The sequence below is a fragment of the Aedes aegypti genome, chromosome 3, assembly GCF_002204515.2.
Source record: "Aedes aegypti strain LVP_AGWG chromosome 3, AaegL5.0 Primary Assembly, whole genome shotgun sequence".
Classification (NCBI taxonomy): domain Eukaryota; kingdom Metazoa; phylum Arthropoda; class Insecta; order Diptera; family Culicidae; genus Aedes; species Aedes aegypti.
The window spans coordinates 94,844,886-94,864,706 of NC_035109.1; the positions used below are offsets into that span (position 1 = coordinate 94,844,886).

A 19,821-nucleotide genomic window follows, 5' to 3' on the forward strand; every position below is an offset into this window, starting at 1 on the left:
GATATCTTGGTTCTGTGTAGTGAGGTGACTCTATGGGTCGAAGTACAGAATGTTATGCTTCTTTGAAAGCAGAGGATGTCATCGAACGAATAACTCAAACTTGCACTTCCGTTGTATAAAAAATTGTATATATTCTCTTGACGATCTCATTGATCTTGTTTTATCTAACTGGGTTGTCTTGGTTTTTGTTGCCTATGTTTTGTGTCTTATGGTTGAGTGAGCGATTCTTCACTCAACCGATCCTATTAGCAGTGATTATTTGGAATTTTCTTTATACCTACTACTTGCACTGGCTGTTTCTGACAACAAAAATCTTTTTACACTAGAAGTACGATTCAGTTTATTTCCCTTAACACAAACAAAAAATCCATCCTACGCTCAGAATCACTATTCGGTCTTCATTCTATCGATCAACAAACTATTAGAGATAATCCTTTTCACAAATCAGAAATAAAAATCTATACAGCTACTCTTTGACTATGCGTTGCCTAAATTTGGGGTTTTGTTCCTTGCTCTGTCGTAATTTCTAAACTACCACCTGGAGGAACTTACCTATTAGCAATCATGATTCAAATAAAAATGAAACGATTGAGAGTTGATTTCTAACGACAGAAGGGAGAACTCTAGGTAGGTACTTAAAACTCATTTTTCTGCATCGAACGTTCCGGGCGAGGAAGGAAACATCGCACAAATGTTTGGTAATCGTTCCGTGTGATGATTTTGTCCTCCATTTCGGTGTCGAGTGTTGTTTTAATTTAAAACAACGGCTTTGCTGTTTGATGAACCGCCTGAACCACGTTATCATACGCAGTCTAATCACAATCGCGCGTCGCGGTTACCGACCAGACTTTGTTCTAGCTGGAGGAAAGATTGGCGCTCATTGCCCCTTATAGACTAATATGTATAAGGATCTATTCTCGTGCTGTATGAAAATTTAGCACGAGAGGAGATTGAACATCGACGTCTCATAAATGCTTCGTTTGAAAGACGAAGGTAGGCGGAAGGATCTCCCGTCGATTTGAACTTGCTAGGTTTTTTGGACATCCTTCCGAGTAGCTTCATCCGCTTTGTGTGTATGTCCTTATTGGCTAAACGAGTCTTAACACTGGCTTATTCTTAACAGGTTGATTAGGAGGTAGCTTACATCATTCCACCCATACCTCCCATGCCGCCCATTCCTCCCATACCGCCCATGCCTGGCATACCTCCGGCACCTTCCGGTTTGGGTTCCTCCGTCACGACGCACTCGGCGGTGGACAGCAGCGAGGCAACTCCGGAGGCATCGGTCAAGGCCGTTCGGACGACCTTGGTCGGGTCGATGATTCCCTTTTCGATCATGTTCACGTACTCACCGTTCAGGGCATCGTAACCGAAGTCGTCTTGCTGATCCAGAACCTTGGCCACAACGACCGATCCATCGACTCCGGCGTTCTTGGCAATCTGAGTGCAGGGTTGGTGCAGAGCACGTCGCACAATGTCAATTCCGGCCTTCTGGTCCTCGTTCGATCCCTTCAGGTTCTCCAAAGTCTTGATGCAACGGAGCAGGGCAGTACCACCTCCGGGAACGATACCTTCCTCAACGGCAGCGCGGGTGGCGCACAGAGCATCGTTGACGCGGTCCTTCTTCTCGTTGACTTCCACTTCGCTGGAGCCTCCGATCTTCAGGACAGCAACTCCCGACGACAGGCGAGCCAAACGTTCCTGCAGCTTTTCCTTCTCGTACTCGGAGGTAGTTTCGGCGATCTGGTCACGGATCTGTTCAACGCGGGCTTCAACATGCTTGGAATCGCCCTTGCCCTTCAGCATCATGCAATCGTCCTTGGTGATGGTGATCTCTCCGACCTGTCCCAAATCGGACATCTGCACATCCTCCAGCTTGACCAAGTTGGCATCATCGCCGAAAACGATTCCACCGGTGCTGATGGCCATATCGGACAGGGTGCTCTTGCGGTTATCTCCGAATCCTGGAGCCTTGACGGCGGCAACCTGCAGGCCAATCTTCAGTCTGTTCACGACCAGCGTGCTCAGAGCTTCTCCATCGACATCTTCGGCAATGATGACCAGTGGTTTGCGTGCCGAGTTGGCCAATTCCAGAGCCGGAATGATGGACTGGACGCTGGAGATCTTCTTCTCCGAGAAAAGCACCAGAGCATCCTGAAATTCGACCTTGGCTCCCTTGCTGGAGTTGATAAAGTACGGCGAAATGTATCCGCGATCGAACTTCATTCCCTCGATGATCTCCAGTTCGTCATGAAGAGTCTTGCCGTCCTTAACGGTGATGACGCCATCCTTTCCGACGCGCTTCATGGCTTCGCTGATCAGATCACCGATGGCACGGTCTCCGTTGGCCGAGATGGTGGCAACTTGGGCAATCTCTTCCGGAGAGGTAACGGCACGGGACATGGTCTTCAGGTGATCCTTGACGGCATCGACGGCCAGCATCACGCCACGGCGGATTTCCACTGGGTTGGCACCCTTGGAGATCTTCTCGAAGCCCTCCTTGGCGATAGCACGGGCCAAAACGGTGGCCGTGGTGGTGCCATCTCCGGCTTCCTCGTTGGTGTTGTTGGCAACGTCCTGGACCAGCTTGGCGCCGATGTTCTGGAACTTGCACTTCAGCTCGATACCCTTGGCTACGGTGACACCGTCCTTGGTGATCTTGGGCGAGCCCCAGCTCTGCTCCAGGATGACGTTGCGACCCTGCGGAAAGAAGAGGAATTGGTGCATTAGAAATCTGTCGATTCGAGTAATATAGTGCTATATCTTTTGGTCAAACACCATCCTGGATGCCATTAGGCCGAATGCTGTTAAGCCAAAAGGATTTTGACGGGTCGTCTAGATGAAAAGGGTCATAAGGCAAAAAGTTACACTAAACGGAAACGGTTATCGATAGGTTGGAAGGATTGGATTGAAAGATCTGATAGATGAAAGCTTCATAGAGAAATCGCATGGTTTTCCTTCCAAGTTTTCTATTGGGACCAGTACAGTAGTACATACAGGACAAGCGGTTTATTCTACAGACAAACACAAAAAACTGTGAATTGAATGTCTTCTGACACGATGACATTTTCATAAATCATAAGTGTTGCATAGAACTTTGGCATATCCGATCATAAACGACAATAATGGATTGATCTTGCTTGTTAAGTCGAATGTGAAAAACCTGCAGTGAAAGCGACGATTATTACGAAACGTATTACGTACGTACCGGTTTTTAGCGAAGCTATCCTGACCACGATACATACAATTGACATTTTTCGTGCCTACGTTCATTTGATTGCTCGTGTTGTGACTGCCAAAGGCAAAGGGTGTTGAATATGAACGAAAACGTGCCGACTACCGTGATTGCTTAGAACACTGATTAGGAATTCTTTTAGGGATTACTACAAAAATTCATTCAGTGCATCTCTCGGACTTCCTTAGAATAATTTCAAATTATTGTTCAGGATTTCTTTAACCCTTGAACCATTGATCTTAGAACGCCTAAACTGCTCGTATTCGCATAAATGTCCTATTTTTATACGTTGTACTATATAAATGGGTAAGTTATGCGAACAGAGGCAGCTGCCTTCACAAATTCTTCAAGAGTTTTTGGATTTTTAGGAGAAAATCTCAAAGAATACGACCACCAGACAATTCTCCGAGAGCACTACTATGATATTTTTGGGCATAATTTCTCGTGTCACCAGACTTTTTAACAAGAATTTCATCAGAAAATATCTAAAGGTTTCGTTAAGTATTTCTTCAGAAACTCATCCAAGGGTTTACCTTGAATTTTACCTCCAAAATGTTTGTTAATTTAACTATTTAAAGCAATCTGGATTTAACTGGGATCTGACCGAGATCCAAACATTTCTTTGAAACTTCAGAATTACTAATGTAAATCAAATGTTAGTTCTCCAGTTCAATGACAGTCTAATATTCAATTCTATAAACTACATACTCAGAAGAAAAACCTATGAAAGAGTCAATGGATAAATTCCTGTCCTGAAGTCTTCCCGGGAAAATTTCTTGAATCTTTGAGAGGAATTTCTGGGGAAACGTCAGGTCTCCTATAAGACCCTGCCACCCATTTTCCTCCCACCGCAATTTAGACATTTCTCTAAGAATATTTTATAGACTTATCTAAGAAATTCCTCGTGAAATAGGCCAAATAATACAGTAATATATGCACTTATTTATTTCAGATGTTTGCCAAAGATTTAAATATTACTCCAAAGAGTTCAGAAGTTCATTTAGCGATTATATTTTTGATGTTGTTTCCGTGGTTATCCTTAGAAATGTCCATATTATATTCTTCAGATATCCAAATCAAAATTCTTGAATGAATTTTTTAGGAAACTTCTTAGAATAATTCAATAGGATTCTTCCAAGGAGTTTCCTAAGAAATTCTTCCAAGAATTTTGATATGGATATCTGAAGAATATAACCTAGGCATTTCTAAGGATAATCACGGAAACAACATAGAAGGTTCCATAAGGAATTCCTCCAAATATTTTCCTAGATTCAAGTTTTAAAATGTCTCAAGTCCTCCAAAAATTTTTCCGGTTATTCTATCCTCGATTTCTCTAGGACATCCTCCAAAACTTCCGTTTAAAACATCATCAAAAAATCAATCAGAAATTACAAAGATGCCTCCAGAAATTTCTTAGGATTTCTCACAAAATTATTGTTCAGAATTTGATTGAGATTTCCGGAAGGAATTTCTCTAAAGATACCTTCAGAAATTACTCCTCCTATTATTTATTTAGGAGTTCATTCAGTAATTCTTCGAGATTTTTTTTTTTTTTTTTGTATGGTATTCAGTTGGAGCTGCCTGACAGCTTAACTTGTCAAGGCTGAACCCTCGGTCTGGCTTTTGCCAAGTTTCCCCTCTACCAGGACCAATACTCAGACGGACTAGGCAATGGCGCCCACATGAACACTGTTTTTTTATTAGTATTGTGACGTGGTAGTTTTTGAAAAGTACCCATATTCCCTTGCTTCTGAGAAAAGGAAGCATTATGAAAATCAGCAGCTCCATTACAATTTGTTTGAAATAGTAGTGCATTACTAATACTGTCTAGTCGAAATGATTTTGAATAATTTGTCATTCAAGTGCTATTCTGATTACTATTGTCTTTTACGTAAGATTAGAGTCTTAAATGTCAAGTGTCGTCAAGTCTTAACAAAATTAGGCTGTTTAGTAGTAGTTCTAGTTAATTTCATTTTTTGTTGTTAAAAGTATTTATTGGTCATTTCGTTCATATATCCTTAAAGAAAAAAGTCGCTTTCCTTGTCTGTTCAACAATTTTTCGAAACTAGTGTACCCTAATGATCGATCTCAGCGTCTTACTTTCCATAGTCATTTTTATAGTGAATATTGAAGAGTAAAGTTACCTTAGGCTTCTATTACAGTCTCCTACAAGATTCACTTTTCGGTGGCAAATACAATGCTTCACAACGCCTACTTTCTACTTGTAAATTTTGCAAAAATGAAGCTGGAATTAGATTATTTATACCGCTGTTACAAAAGAGGTATTTCTTATTATGGCAATGTAAAAACCATATTAAAATAAGATTGTCGCCACTTATTTCTACTCAGTGAATCTACTAGTCATTTTCCTAAGAATTCCTAAGTATTCCCTACGTCGTATATGATAACGATGTATCTAGCTAGCTAATAGTAAGAGTGGCTACGGATCATTCTGGTTAGCAAAAGGCAAACTGAACGTCACCAATAGTATTAATGTCCACTTCGAATAGATTAATTATTTGAAATGGGCATCAATTCTATCAATGACGCAGAATGTCCGTTGGATCACATCCGAGATATTATTGCGTCTATGCCATATGAATTATGACGCGGCTTTAAGCAAAAAATGCCAAAATGTGATACCACCACTACAGGTTACGCCTTTGGTTTCCATCATATGGGCTAATGGATTATGCCCTCCCATCGCGGCAAGGTCGCATATCCAAGGGGAGGGTATTCTTCGAGATTTTTCTCAAGCATTATTCCATGAATGCCCCATAGAAATGTCAAGCAAAATTTCAGAAATTAAAATTATAAAAATATCATGAAGAATTTCTAAGGAAAATCTTAAAATAACTTCTGCTGATGAAACTTTTATAAGTTCCAAAGTCACGCTGGATGAATAAGGATTCCTAAAAGAACCCAGTGAAGAAGTTTTGGAAGAATTTTTAGATAAATTGCTAAGGTTATTAAAAAAAATATCGATTCTCTTTATAATATCACGCAGGATTGTCGGAAGGAAATTCTTGACAAACATTGGACGGAATCCCTTAAAAAAATGGTGTGGCAATCATCGCAGGATTTTCTGGCAAAATTGCTGTAGTGTTAATTGGTGTGCTATCTTTAAAAAAATTGAAAAATCCATCCACATTCTAGAGGGGCTCAGATATCCGTAGCGGTAAACGCGCAGCTATTCAGCAAGACCAAGGGCATAGAGTATAATCGTACCTGTCACACGATATACACATGCAAAAATGGTCATTGGCATAGTAAGCTCTCAGTTAATAGCTGTGGAAGTGCTCATAAGAACACTAAGCTGAGAAGCAGGCTCTGTCCCAGTGAGGACGTAACGACAGAAAGAAGAATTCTAGAGGAACTTAATCATGAATCATAGTCTGAATTTAAACAAATTAACAGTTCCGAACAGATTTTCTGGAATAAACCATCGAGAAATTTTTGGAGCAATTCTTTGAAGTAACCGTGGTTCAAATGGTGAAGGAACTTTTGATGGGCTTCTTGTAAAAAAAACTCATCAATTTCAATTCTTCAAAACCCTTTATGAATTTTATGTGAAGAATTCATAAAAGAATCTTTGGAGATCTAAGTAGGGGAAAAGCACTAATTTTCGACCCACAAGAATTCTGTGCCAATTTTCGGATTTCCATACAAAGTAGGCCAAAATCGTATGAATGGGTCGAAAATTAGTGCTGGGTCGAAAATTGGTGCTTTTCCCCTAACAACTGGAAAATAAATGTGGAGAAATTCCTAGTATTTCAAAGTAATACCCGAGCAAATGACTAGATGTAGTAATGTTGAAGTGCTCACGAATTTCCTTGAGAAAATTCTGGAGAAATTTTTCTAAGCATCCTTTGAAAAATTGCCGTAAGATTTGATAGAGAAATCTCTAGAAGAATTTCTGGAGGATTCTGAAAGAATTTGCAACTGAAATCTTGGGAGATCTCTAGGATGGTTTCTGAAGCTTTTCCTCGAGGAATCTGAGAAAAATCTTGAAGAATCAGTTGACTAATCGCGTAACACAGTGGGGATTCGCTCGTTGGGGGTCCGCTACATGGAATGACTCGATGGTTGTAAAAAATCAAATAAAAAAGGCACTTGAATGTCAAGAGAAGATGTCAAACTGACGTCTGAGTACCGTGTATATGTGCGTTTCATAACGATTTAACACAGGCGTTGCGCTGCCAACGGTTCACACACTGCTTGACTGTTTTTGTCTCTCCACTATGATCGTTTTCGGGCAACCATCTCGAGGTGAATGATTGGAAAAAATGTTAAATAATTCAATCGCTAATATTTCGCTTGTGTTTTCAACTAATTGAAATCTATTAGCGCTAATAGCAAGAGCACAATCATTTCGTTGCGATACATATAAACAAGTTCAATTTCATGCTGCCTTTATCGAGCAAAAATGCAAAACCCCGAAAACCGGAAAAATCGTGTCACCACTGTGCTCGAGTCATTTCGCATTCGGGTTTGAAAAAACGTTGGGAAGAAGAAGATTACAGTTTCGAGGAGGCGTGACATTTTTTGTTTTGAACGGTCATGGTTTGCTTTGGATTTTGATGGTCGTGTAGGAAAATGTGAATGTCGAGGTGGTAAATGTTTACTACAGTACATTTCCCATCCCTGGCTGGGAGACTAACATAGTCGTTAAGCCAAAACGATCAAAATATGTTTGCAGAGACTGGACATCTAAAAATAGGAATTTTGGAGAAAAAAAAAATAGGAATTTTGGAGCCTGAAAAATAGACCAAAGCAGTTAATACTCCAATAATTTTTTGAATGGATTTTTCAGAGAATTCAACCAGACTTTTCTCTAAGGGCATTTCTAAGAATGTATTCAGGATTTTGATCATTGATTCTTTTAGGGATCTAGAAATTACTTCAAACATTTCCTTAAAGACAGCTTAAAAATTTCAACCAGAAATTTTTCGAAAGAGATTTCTAAAAAATGAAACAGAAATTGTTTCAAACATTCTTAAACAACTTTTTCAAAAAAGTTGTCAACGATTTTATTTTCTAGTGATTATTCCATCGTCTCTCTCCAACATTTTCGTTCAGGATGTCTCCTGATGTCAAACATCAATCTTACTGAGGATACTCTTAAGATTTTCCAGGGCTTCCTCCAGAGATTCTGCTAGACAATTTTCAGGGACGTCCCCAGTGAATTTTCCCAAGAACTCATCCATTTTTGTTGAAGACTTATTGGTTGAACCAATAAGTTTTCTAATGTCGAATTAATTTTTTAACCTAGGTTGGAACTGGCGAAACTCAGGGGTCTATTTTATAAATCGAGTAGAAACATGTGACTCATCTGTAGTCACTGTCGATCAAAGTAAGCGTGCATATTTCAGATGTCACCCGTCGACTCCCATAGTAATCCAGTCACATCTATATAAATAAAAATGGAGCGGTGTTTGTATGTCACGAAATGGCTTCCGAACGGGTCAACCGATTTGAATGATTATTTTTCCGTTTTGTTCGTCAAGTGTTCCGATGTGTTTGTGTGTATAAAAATCCCAGGATATTCACCAAGAAAGCCGGAAAAACGAGCGTGAACGGAACTGTCATTTTGTATGGGACACAGCGTTTTTCAACAGCCTACTTGATGGCAAGACGAAGTTTGCCGGGCCCACTAGTAGAGTGATAACTGTCGAAAAACTCGAGTGACAGACCGTGTCGAGCGATATTTTTTGGTCGACAGTGACTCCAGTCGAGTCATTTTGATCGACTCGACTTATAAAATAGACCCCTCAATCCCAACCCGATTCAGGTCCGATCAAACTAGTTTGCTTGGCCTTGGTTTGTTTGGTTCCCAAAACGAAAACGACATAAGAGTATCTCCAAAGGAATTACTACACAGATGTTTTTAGAAACTTCTCCAGATTATTCCAGAAATTTTTCAAGATACTTCATGATGAATTCAGCCTAGGTTTCTCCATAATATTATCCAGTATATCTTTCACAGACTTTCTGCCATCACTCCTAAAATTTTCATTTACGGTTTAGTTAAGATTTAAAGATACCTGTAGAAATAATTGCTGAGTTTCCTACAGAACTTGTTCCAGAAGTTTTACTAGAGCTTCGGATTTTTATGAGGATTTCTAACAGAATACAACCAGATTTTTTCCTCAGGCAGTTGTTTTTTTTTTATTTTCTCCAATGATTAGATAAGACTTGAATTCACGCATTTTGACAAAATTTCCTGCAGGTGTTGCTGCGAATAATTCTTAGGAGATCCTTTCGCAGATTCATCTAGAAACCTTAAAACCTCAAACAGGATTCAAACGAGGATACTACCAGACAACCTTCTAGCAGTAGCAATGAAGTATTCTATTCTCCAAGTTTCTCCAGGACGTTCAAGGAAATTTTCAAAGACATCCTTAATGAACTGATTCATCAATTGTACCCAGTAGCGTTAAGTTTTTATAAAAATTAAAAATCTCAAGGAAATTTCTGTGAAGATTCTCAAATCACAGTTACTGTATTTTCAGGTAATTCTACTGGGGATTGCTCTATGCATTCCTCTAGCGAAATTTCCAGGGGCTTTTCATTCTTAAAACATTTTATTTAGAATTCTTATTGACTTGATCAAAAGTTTGGTAATTAATAGGCTACCGTTGAATTAAGAAAATTCAAAATTACAATTACTTTTAGAGTCCCTTGAAACTCGATGGGAAAATTTCTTCACGTTGTTGCTGAGCTACATTTTACTTTTTGCAGGGTCTCACAAGGAACACAAGAGATCTCATGCCTGAAAACAGGCTAAACAGAAAGGTGTTATCCAAATATGACGTCCATCATTTAGGGGAGAGGGGGGTCTACGAAAGTGTGACAGTGCATGTATTGAGTATTGGAAAAAGCGTGACAGAGGGGGGAGGGGGGTCTAGAAATGCTGAAAAACGATGGACGTCATATTTGGATCTTCCCAAACAACAAACAAAAATATCATAAATAAACCAGGAAAAAAACATACAGGAATCAGAAGATAAGTTTCAGATAATCCGGCCAGTATAGTTCTAAGAGTTTTGTAATCAAGAGAAGTATTACTGCTCGTTAACCTGCAATATTTTTATGATTTTCTCCAGGAAATCCATCAGAACCTAATAAAAATAAGAAAAAAAAAAAACGGATGGCAAAAGATTACTTCAGGTATTACTCTGAAGATATCTCCAGGATTTCATTTAGTTATCTTTGCAAGGACTTCCTAAAGAAATTCATTTAAGATACAATAGTTCAACCTCTGATTTTATTAGGTCCACCAGGTATTTTACTAGAAGTTTGTTAATGAAGTCCTCTGTTCTCCAAGTTTCTGTGGAAGTCCAGTGATTCTTCAGAAATTCAAGAATATCTCCAGAAATTACTTTAGGGATCCTTCAGAAATTTTCCCAGATTCTTCTAGAGATTTCTCGTGAATTTTCTAAACAAATCCTCAAAGAATTTATTCAGGAATGTCTCTAGGAAATCGTCAAGAATAATTGTTTTGATGAATTTCTTGACCAGTCCAGTCCAGGAGTTGTTTCTCTTATGAAACTCATGTGAACAATTCGGATGAACTCTTGAGGAAGTCTAGAAGGCTTTTATCGATAAATTGCCAAGATGACTTTTGAACAAAAAATCTATGGATAACATCCTGAAGGATGGTCTGATATAATTCCTTGAAAAACATCGAACGGAATCCCTGAAGATATTCGCGTTCAGTATCATAAAGCTGTAACCGCAGTGATTGATTTTTATTTATCGATTTTCCTTTTTGTGAATTACTTGACAGGGCGAATCGTTTCGACTGTTATTTTTGATTACCGTCAAACGGGGTGACTTGCAACACTTTTCAACTTCAATCAACCAAAACCTTGATCTAAACGTAATCTAAAAATCTAAATTCCATGTAGAACTTTGAATGGCCGGCTCGCCTACAGAATGAGATGATAGAAAATTGAATCGGATTATTTTGTCATATCAAAAGTCATCAAAAAGGTGAAATTTTTTAAATGTCCTTGTGCGGGGTGACTTGCAACACTCACTGCTAATTTAGTTTTTTCCAACAAAATGTTGATATTTTTTATTAGTCACACTTGTTAAGTATTGTTATTCATGTATTTAAAGCATTCGAACCAGTACAAGAACATTTAGAATACATTTTGGTAAGAAAATAATTGAGCTGTTTTTGTATGGGAAAAAGAGGCGTTAAATCATCAAGGTCCAATATCTTAACTGAACAATATTTTTAACGAGTGTTTGTAGTTGATTGATGAATTATTACTCTTTTGATTATAAAGTAGACCTAACACAAAAGTTTTTAACTTTTATAAAACTCTAAACTGCTTAGAAAAAAAGTGTTGCAAGTCACCCCGCATGGGTACATGTGTATGAAAATTATTTTTATTAAAAAGTTGTTGCTACAATTTCGTAAAATAAAGTTCGTCATATAATCACTTATTAGTTATAGAAACAACATGTAGAGTATTACTTTTGTACATTTAATCTATCTCATGTCACGATTTCGAACCCCCATCAAGTATCAGTTTTCTAGACATCTAAAAGAATTATGATTATTGTATGAACATATTTATAATAACAGTTTTAATCGTGGCCCCTACTTGAATTGTGAGTCACACGTATTGAAGCACCGTTTTAAAACGAATTTTCTATTGAAAATTGTGTTTTATAGTAAAATTTAGTTGTAAATTACAATGTGTTGCAAGTCAACCCGCCGTTGCAAGTCACCCCGTTTGACGGTAAGTAGAAAGTGCTCATGGTCAAGCTGAATCGAGAAATGTTCCGTAAATTATTTGAATTTCGTGTGCAAATCTAAAGAGAAATCGATCACAGATATGCCTGTATGATACTAAACGCGAGAATTGCTTAAAAGAAGTTTTGAGGATTTCATGGAGATTTCACATGAAGTATTTGGAAGGAGTGTTACAGTAGGAGATGAGAATTTCCTAAAAGAACTTCATAAGTAATTGCTAGCCGAATCTATTGAGGAGTTTCTGGTAGAGTTCCTTATTGATTTTCTGGAATGATCTCTGACACAATTTCTGGAGCAACTCTTGGAGAGAATTGTGGATGAATTCTTAAAGAAATCCTTATACAAATGGCTGAAGGATAACTGAAAAATCTTCAAAGGAACTCGTGGGAAAATTTTTGTATGATCTTCTGAAAAAACTAAACGAATTTCTTCAAAAACTCCGAATTACACCTTTGTGTTTTTTTTTGAATAAAATCTTGTAGGAATTATGGAAACTCTTTAGACAAAATGTCCCTAGGAAAATTTCAGGACAATCTCTGTAGAAATTAATGAGATAGTAGCGTTGGAATATTCAATGATTTCCTGGATAAATTCCACTAACCATCGCTTGAAAACTCTTTGGACGAATTCCTGGTAGAATTGGTGGACGAATATCTGGAGTTTTACGGAAAATATATCTGCAGAAATTGATAGAAGAATGCGTGAAGTTTTTCCTTCATGATTTTAAGAATAAATTCCGGAAGAACCTGTGGAATAGTTGTGTGATATTATTTGAAGAATTTTCTGCTTTAGAGACTAAGAACTTGAATTTAATGCAAACAGAGAAAGGAAAAAAAATGACTTTACATACCATTTCATACACGAGACTAGATACCTTCGATTAGAAATAGAATCTTTTTAGAGAAATTACATTAAAATAGTGACCAAGTCCAGGGCTGTTACAAAAATATTAAAATCGTATCCGCGAAAATCGCGACTTCAAAAATTTGATCCGCGCCTAGGAACTTCAATCCGCGCCTCAAAAAAATCTGTTTCATTGACATATTTACTACTCATTATAAAAAATGCGTAAGCGTGCTTGATCAAAAACTAGTATTTAATGGTACTAAGTGATTATTTTCGCCTAAAAGTATCTACAATTGAGCAAGACAAATTGGTATACGGATTTCTGTCAATACTAAGGGTAGAGTTAAATTATGGAATATGTTTAATTTACTTAAGTTGCGCCACTAGGCAGGAAAAAAGGTAAAAAGTGAAAAAAATCCAATAATTCGAATTTTTCATGGAGAAAATCGTATTCAACAATATCACTCGAAATTTATTTGTCAATCAACATTTCAATATATTTTTGTAAAAAATCGTGCAATTTAATAAATGGTAGTGTCACTACAAGCAGAGAGGAGGCCTAGTTTGCAACTATACTTATCACAATTCGATGTGATCTTTGCATACAATAGGAGATGCAAAATATAGTTATTAATGATAACTTAAAAAGAAAAACACACACAGTAATTTTACATTGTCAATTAGAAGCATACAAAACCTTTAATTTCGATTTTTGTCTCATCTAACTTAACACTACATTTTAAGTGGTGATGTTATCGAGAGTGAAAAGATTGCCATTAATAAGATTAGATCGCCAATACTGTATTTTTTTATTTTTCATGAAATACATGGGTAGGCAAACACCATCATATTATTAAAAAAAAAAAGTTACAAATTTTTATGAGATGGGTTTAGTTAAACAATAAGTTTGAAATGCATGCCATTTATTGTTTGAAAACTGATTTTATTTTTATAAAACTTCAAGTCTTAAATCAGTGCACCAGATTCCGCTCATTTAAGGGAAGTTGTGTTCAAATGTTTATTATAAAATAACTATTGTGTCGATGTATACTATTATTAGGTCACAATGTAGCTCCAAGTATAGCTAATCAGCGGCAAGATAAAATTAATTTTAAAAACTTTCATAAAAAATATTAAATTGAATTTGTTACTGCATCTAAGTGTTCCTATTTCCACTCGCGGTAAACAAATTTCGTGACAAACTTACTAAAAAATGCATTATTTCGAATTTTGTAATTTATCCTGATATTTTTTATGGTCAAACCATAGCTACTACTGCAATAAAGAAAGCTGTATACCAAAATCGAAATCACTTCAAAATTTTATTTAGTATTTTGCATGAGCGGTTATTGGAACACACAAAAATACCTAGTGACCCAATAACCGCCCACGAGGTCTTGTGTTTTCAATATAAAGAATTATTTTAACAAATGAAAATAATGTCAGGCGGCTTCATTTGAAAGTTGTTAATATTGCTAGAACATATCCGTGCGAAAAATGTTGTTTTTTGACATGAAAAATCAATTTTTACATTAGTGAGCGGATACTGGTGCACTGATGGTACTCACTCAATTTGAGGTAAAAATACAAGATTTTTGTGATAATTTAATATGTTTAACAAACATCTGTTTTTATGAAAATTTTTACATTTTTTCAGTAATATTCATTAGTCATTGACAATAAATTAGACTATACATTTAAAACTCTCTCGACGTTTGATACAATATGTCCAACTCTACAGGGCAGATCTGAGCCACCTAGAAATCAATTTTGATGAAATGTTAACAAGACCTTATTTATATATTAAAACAAAGGAAATTCAAAATTTTAACAAAAAAAAACGCAATAAAATTTTAATAAAATTGGTTTGTAAACTACTCAGTTTAATTATGCGGAGCTTACTATTTTACACAAAAGTATTGAAAATGTATTGTACATACAGTTGTGTTCAGAATAATAGTAGTGAAAAATACGTCATTCTTGTAAAATTACGTCCAATGTGACTGAAAATGTTTGTGATTCAAATAATATTCAGTCCATTGTGACGGAACACTACGTCATTTGTGACTTAGATTCACGTCATTTTACTTGACATATTGAAGTGTCCGGAACATATGACGTAAATTTCAATTTTTTTTCTAAGTGTCTGGTTGAAAAGTTAGCACCAGGTAAAATCGCTCAAAATAATAGTAGTTTTGATATCATCTGCATTATGCTTTTTTAAATTTTTCTTCACTCATCGGTGTTCAACAGTTTTCTCCAAAGTTACAAATTTATAAATGATCAATTTTTTATTACAAAATTGTAGCTGAACAAAAATTTACCAAGCAAAACTATTATTATTTTGAGCGATTTCACCAGGTGCTAACATTTTAACCGGTTTGTTATGGTGGTGACTCAATCGTTGCACTGCTTTTTAACACCAAATATTTCATTTATTATAAATACAATTTTTAGTGCTGCTTTCCATTAACTTCAAGTAATTTGTATCTTCTAGATTTACAATACTTTTTCTTCTCTGACAAAACTGCTAATTTGACTACGGAGCTATCTATTGTTTTAAACTTTTCTATCGATCCTGGGATTTTATAAGGTAACCAACTATGACTGCAGCGCCAACACTCAGCCAGAGTGTCCGCATATTATCCGTACAAACTTTGAATGCATGTATTTATGTAATCAAGCTGAACAAATTTAGCATTCCTACACGGTTTAATATTTTGACATATTATATCCATGATCAGTAAATTTGACACATTTCTGATTTCAAATATTTTAAAGCCAAGCCAAATCTGCTGAGTGGTTTTAATGAGTGCCATTTTCTATGATTTTTAACGGAAGATAAATGTCCTTCAAACTCACAGGATTTGAACGGTATAATTTTCTATTTTCAGTTTAGCTTGAAGTCAAGAACCTATAGATCGCCGTCAATAGAATAGAATTTTTGATTAGTGTCATTAAGAATTTATGGAGGAGCTATCTCTTGGTTGACTAGCTCCCCTCGAGAAAAATGACTCCAAATAAAATGAAAATGATTTACTAATAAAATGTTACTGCTTTTTATATTTCCCTGAACAGTGTTTTCGATATACTGAGTGACTATACTAACTGAACTTTACTGCTCTCAAGGAAAAGACTTGGATTTTCTGTTTTAAATAGAAAATTCCTAATTATGAAATCATGATTGTATGTATAAAACTACATTTTTTGGGCAATCCGCGATTTTCGCGACAGAATTTTATCCATCCGCGATTTTCGCGCTTGGCTGGCCAAATCCGCTACAAATCCGCGAAAATCGCGAAATCCGCGAGAATCGCGAAATTTGCGTCTGTTGTAACAGCCCTGCAAGTCTCTAACAAGAACACTGCTGCTGGCCCTGCCATTGCGAACTTTCGGTTTGCCTGCACTGCCTTCTTCTACTTTTTGGTATTACGTCCTCACTGGGACAGAACCTGCTTCTCAACTTAGTATTCTTATGAGCACTTCCACAGTAATATTAACTGAGAGCTTTTTTTTTGGCCAAAGTTGTCATTTTCGCATTCGTATATCGTGTGACAAGTACGATGATACTTCATGCCCAGGGAAGTCAAGGAAATCTCCATTACGAAAAGATCCTGGACCGACCGGGAATCAAATCCAGACACCTTCAGCATGGCTTTGTAAAACCTTATAACTCGTTCAGCCTAATGACTGTATTTCCATTTTTCGGCCCAGTGACCCGCCCCCGATTAATACATACCTTGGGTCCCATCGTGACGGCGACGGCATCGGCCAGCACATCCACGCCCTGCAGCATCAGGGCGCGCACCTCCGGTCCAAAGCGGACATCCTTGGCGTAGCCTCGGTAGCCGGCGGCAACCTGGCGGGCGGCGGTACAACGTAACACTGTCGGCAAGCGGAACATTCTGAAAGAGAAATCGAGAATTGCAACAAGAAGTTTCGGTTGAAATAACTATCAAAACTGCCTTGTAGAAAGTCATAGAGATAACTGAATGTCCTATTTATTACAATATCATTAAACTTAAATCTACCAGTGCAGTGGAATACCGATTCGTGAGATCCCTTGTCCCCTTCCCTACTGTTCCACAATCCCCCCTGCCCCTAGAATTGCGGCAAATTTGACCGGATCGCGTTAATCTCAGCCGCACTCATGGGCTTCAAATCGAATCCTCGAAGCGGACTTTCATGTTCCAGATCACGTTGCCGGCTAATCAACAGTTTCTGCTCGGTCCGAATCCGCTTGATTTCCTCCTCAATCTGATCGGCATCCTTCTGCAGCAGTTCCAGCGCTTTCGGTTGCTTTTGCTTCATCAACATCGAGCCAACGGTAATCCAAAGTTTGGAATCTTCCTGAGGAAAACTCTTCCGGATGGTTCGAATCGCTTCCCGCGTTTCCTGCCGGCGTTTGTCCAGCGCTATTAGTTCCTGCTTCCGCATCAGAACCTGATCCGCCACCCGTTCGGTCTCCTGCAGGATCTCGGTCATTTTGCGACTGTTGGATGCCATCTTGGGAAAGTCTATCTAATCTATCATCAGCCAAACAGCCAAAACCGAAAAAAGACAGACGGAAGAACGGGATTAGCTCTCGGCGGCTTGACATCGGACTGCGGAAAGTTTTGAGTTCAGGGCTGATAGCAACAAAATTTCTTGAATATATATACCAAAGAACCAGATCTTGAGTCGGGGACGAACCTGGTGTAGTGGTTAGAACACACGCCTCTCATGCCGAGCACCTGGATTCGAATCCCATCCTAGAGTTTTAGTCACTTATGACGTAAAATGTTATAGTGACGACTTCCTTCGGAAGGGAAGTACCAGTCGCTGGTCCCGAGATAAACTAGCCCAGCGCTAAAAATCTTGAGACGAACAGGAAGCGAAAAAGAAATCTAACATGAATCAGGAGATATAAGTTAGATTCTTTATTAATCAGACTAGACATTTTTCTAAGGAGCCTTCCTTAATCGAGTGGTTATAGTCCGCGGCTACAAAGCAAAGCCATACTGAAGATGTTTGGATTCGATTCCCGGTCGGTCCAGGATCTTTTCGTAAAGGAAATTTCCTTGACTTCCCTGGGCATAGAGTATCATCGTACCTGCCACACGATATACGAATGCAAAAATGACATCCTTGGCAAAGGAAGCTCTCAGTAACTGGAAGTGCTCACAAGAACACTAATCTGAAAAGCAGGCTTTGCCCCAGTGAGGACGTGATGCCAAGAAGAATAAACTACTAAACTATTAAACCAGCCCTGCATTCGACTGCGGAAAGTTTTGGGTTTCATTCAAGGTTCGTCCGATTTCGTCATCTCATCCCGCAATGTTACATGCTTCGTTACGTAACAACCGCTCTGAAGCGGCTTCCAGTTAGTGACACAATCTAATGTTCTTGAATATCTTTGAAATTTCTCAAATACGTTTCATTCATCGGAATCTTCTTCTCATTAATCGTCCCTCAATTTGATTGATTAGCTTATCATCGCCCTTCAATTCAATGGCTCCTAGAAGTAACTGTTGTTGGCAAGAGACTATCCCCTATCGCAGTAGGCGCCCGGCCCCCCGCTCCGTGAATCTTCTGGAACATAACCTAACTTTCACGCCTGACCGAGACTTTTTCCTTTTCCTCCGTGGAAAAAACCTCCCGAAAAATTCCACTGCACTTCCGAAACCAACAGCACTCACTCACCTGGATCTACACAATCACTTCCGGTGTGGATACGAAATCAGGATGGAATTCCAACTGAGTCTGCCTCCTCACTGATTTTTTGATTAACACAAAAAGTCACGTTTTCGCAACTCCAGACGGGTCGTAAATGCGTTACCGGACTCACGGGCAGTAGAACGATGAATGAGAGAAACCGACTGACAGAAAACGACTCACGAGTCACACGATCGGCTGGCTGGCTGTTTTGTTGTTGTTGCGCAAAGCATGACGTTTCTAGAAAAATGTGACGGTGTAATTTCGGTCTCCTTTACCTTGAAAAATTTCTACTCAAAATCTGAATTAGTTCTAAAAAAATTTTTTTTTTTCAAAATCATCAGACACTTAAAATGCAACGATGTTAAATTAATTTGAAAGTCCCTCATTTTTTAAATAAAATTAGGCCCCAAGCACAATGTGAACGGCAACGCGGTACAACGGCAAAACGGCATGCCCTTCTTGACCTACACTTTACTTTTCAATCCAATGTTGACTAAATCCTTTCCAACATTCACTTGACAAGTAGAGTGTAGATCAAGATGGGCTTGCCGTTTTGCCGTTGTACCGCGCTGCCGCTCACATTGTGCTTGGGGCTTTACTCGATAATCTTAAGATGTTGCGGTTAATGAGCTAGAAACACTGACCTGGGAGAAGATTGTAACGCAGGATGTGCACATCTTCTTCTTTCTGGCGTTACGTCCCAACTGGGACAAAGCCTGCTTCTCAGCTTAACCGAAAAGATCCTCGACCGGTGGGATTCGAACCCACGACCCTCAGCTTGGTCTTGCTGAATAGCTGCGCGTTTACCGCTACGGCTATCTGGGCCCCTTGTGCACATCACATGAATGAAAATCTTTGAAGGTGTAATTACACCGTCCATTGAAATTAAGCGGCCATCAACCGCTGTAAATAAAATACAACAATTTTTACACTGAGAAAAGCGCTGCAGTAAAGATGGTCGGGTTTCACATTTTTCAAACCCGAACCCGACCCGTACCCGACTTATTATATTTCTTTAAACCCGGACCCGACCCGAACCCGAGACAATAATTAAAGAGCAAACCCAGACCCGACCCGAACCCGAAAAAATTTCGCTGTTTAAACCCGAACCCGACCCGAAACCCGAAAAAAATTCTAAGAAAGACCCGAATAGAACCCGACTTTGAAAAGATGATAAATTCATCGTTTCTGATGCATATGGAAGCTTTAAGGTTGTTACTCTGTTCACCATTCTCACCAAACCCGACCCAAACCCGACATTTTTCAAGCCTGA

At 38.3% G+C, this 19,821-nt stretch overlaps 2 protein-coding genes across 3 annotated transcripts; both read right to left on the reverse strand.

Moving 5' to 3' along the window:
- Positions 1 to 106: 106 nt before the first annotated feature.
- LOC5575032 (60 kDa heat shock protein, mitochondrial) lies at positions 107 to 18,692 on the reverse strand. The gene is made up of 3 exons (XM_001661714.2): positions 18,534 to 18,692; positions 16,591 to 16,756; positions 107 to 2,700 (listed from the first exon to the last, which is right to left on the reverse strand). The coding sequence occupies exons 2-3, from the start codon at positions 16,753 to 16,755 to the stop codon at positions 1,141 to 1,143; spliced, it is 1,725 nt and encodes a 574-aa protein (XP_001661764.1). The 5' UTR covers position 16,756; positions 18,534 to 18,692; the 3' UTR covers positions 107 to 1,140.
- Positions 16,821 to 18,623, reverse strand: LOC5575031 (p53 and DNA damage-regulated protein 1). Of its 2 annotated transcripts, none has more exons than XM_021854358.1 (2): positions 18,534 to 18,623; positions 16,821 to 17,377 (listed from the first exon to the last, which is right to left on the reverse strand). In XM_021854358.1, exon 2 carries the CDS (start codon positions 17,355 to 17,357, stop codon positions 16,953 to 16,955), a length of 405 nt encoding a protein of 134 aa, XP_021710050.1. In that variant the 5' UTR covers positions 17,358 to 17,377; positions 18,534 to 18,623; the 3' UTR covers positions 16,821 to 16,952. The 2 variants fall into 2 exon arrangements, with proteins under 2 accessions (XP_021710050.1, XP_021710049.1); XM_021854357.1 differs by having other exon boundaries at positions 16,821 to 17,368; positions 18,534 to 18,619.
- Positions 18,693 to 19,821: the final 1,129 nt, after the last annotated feature.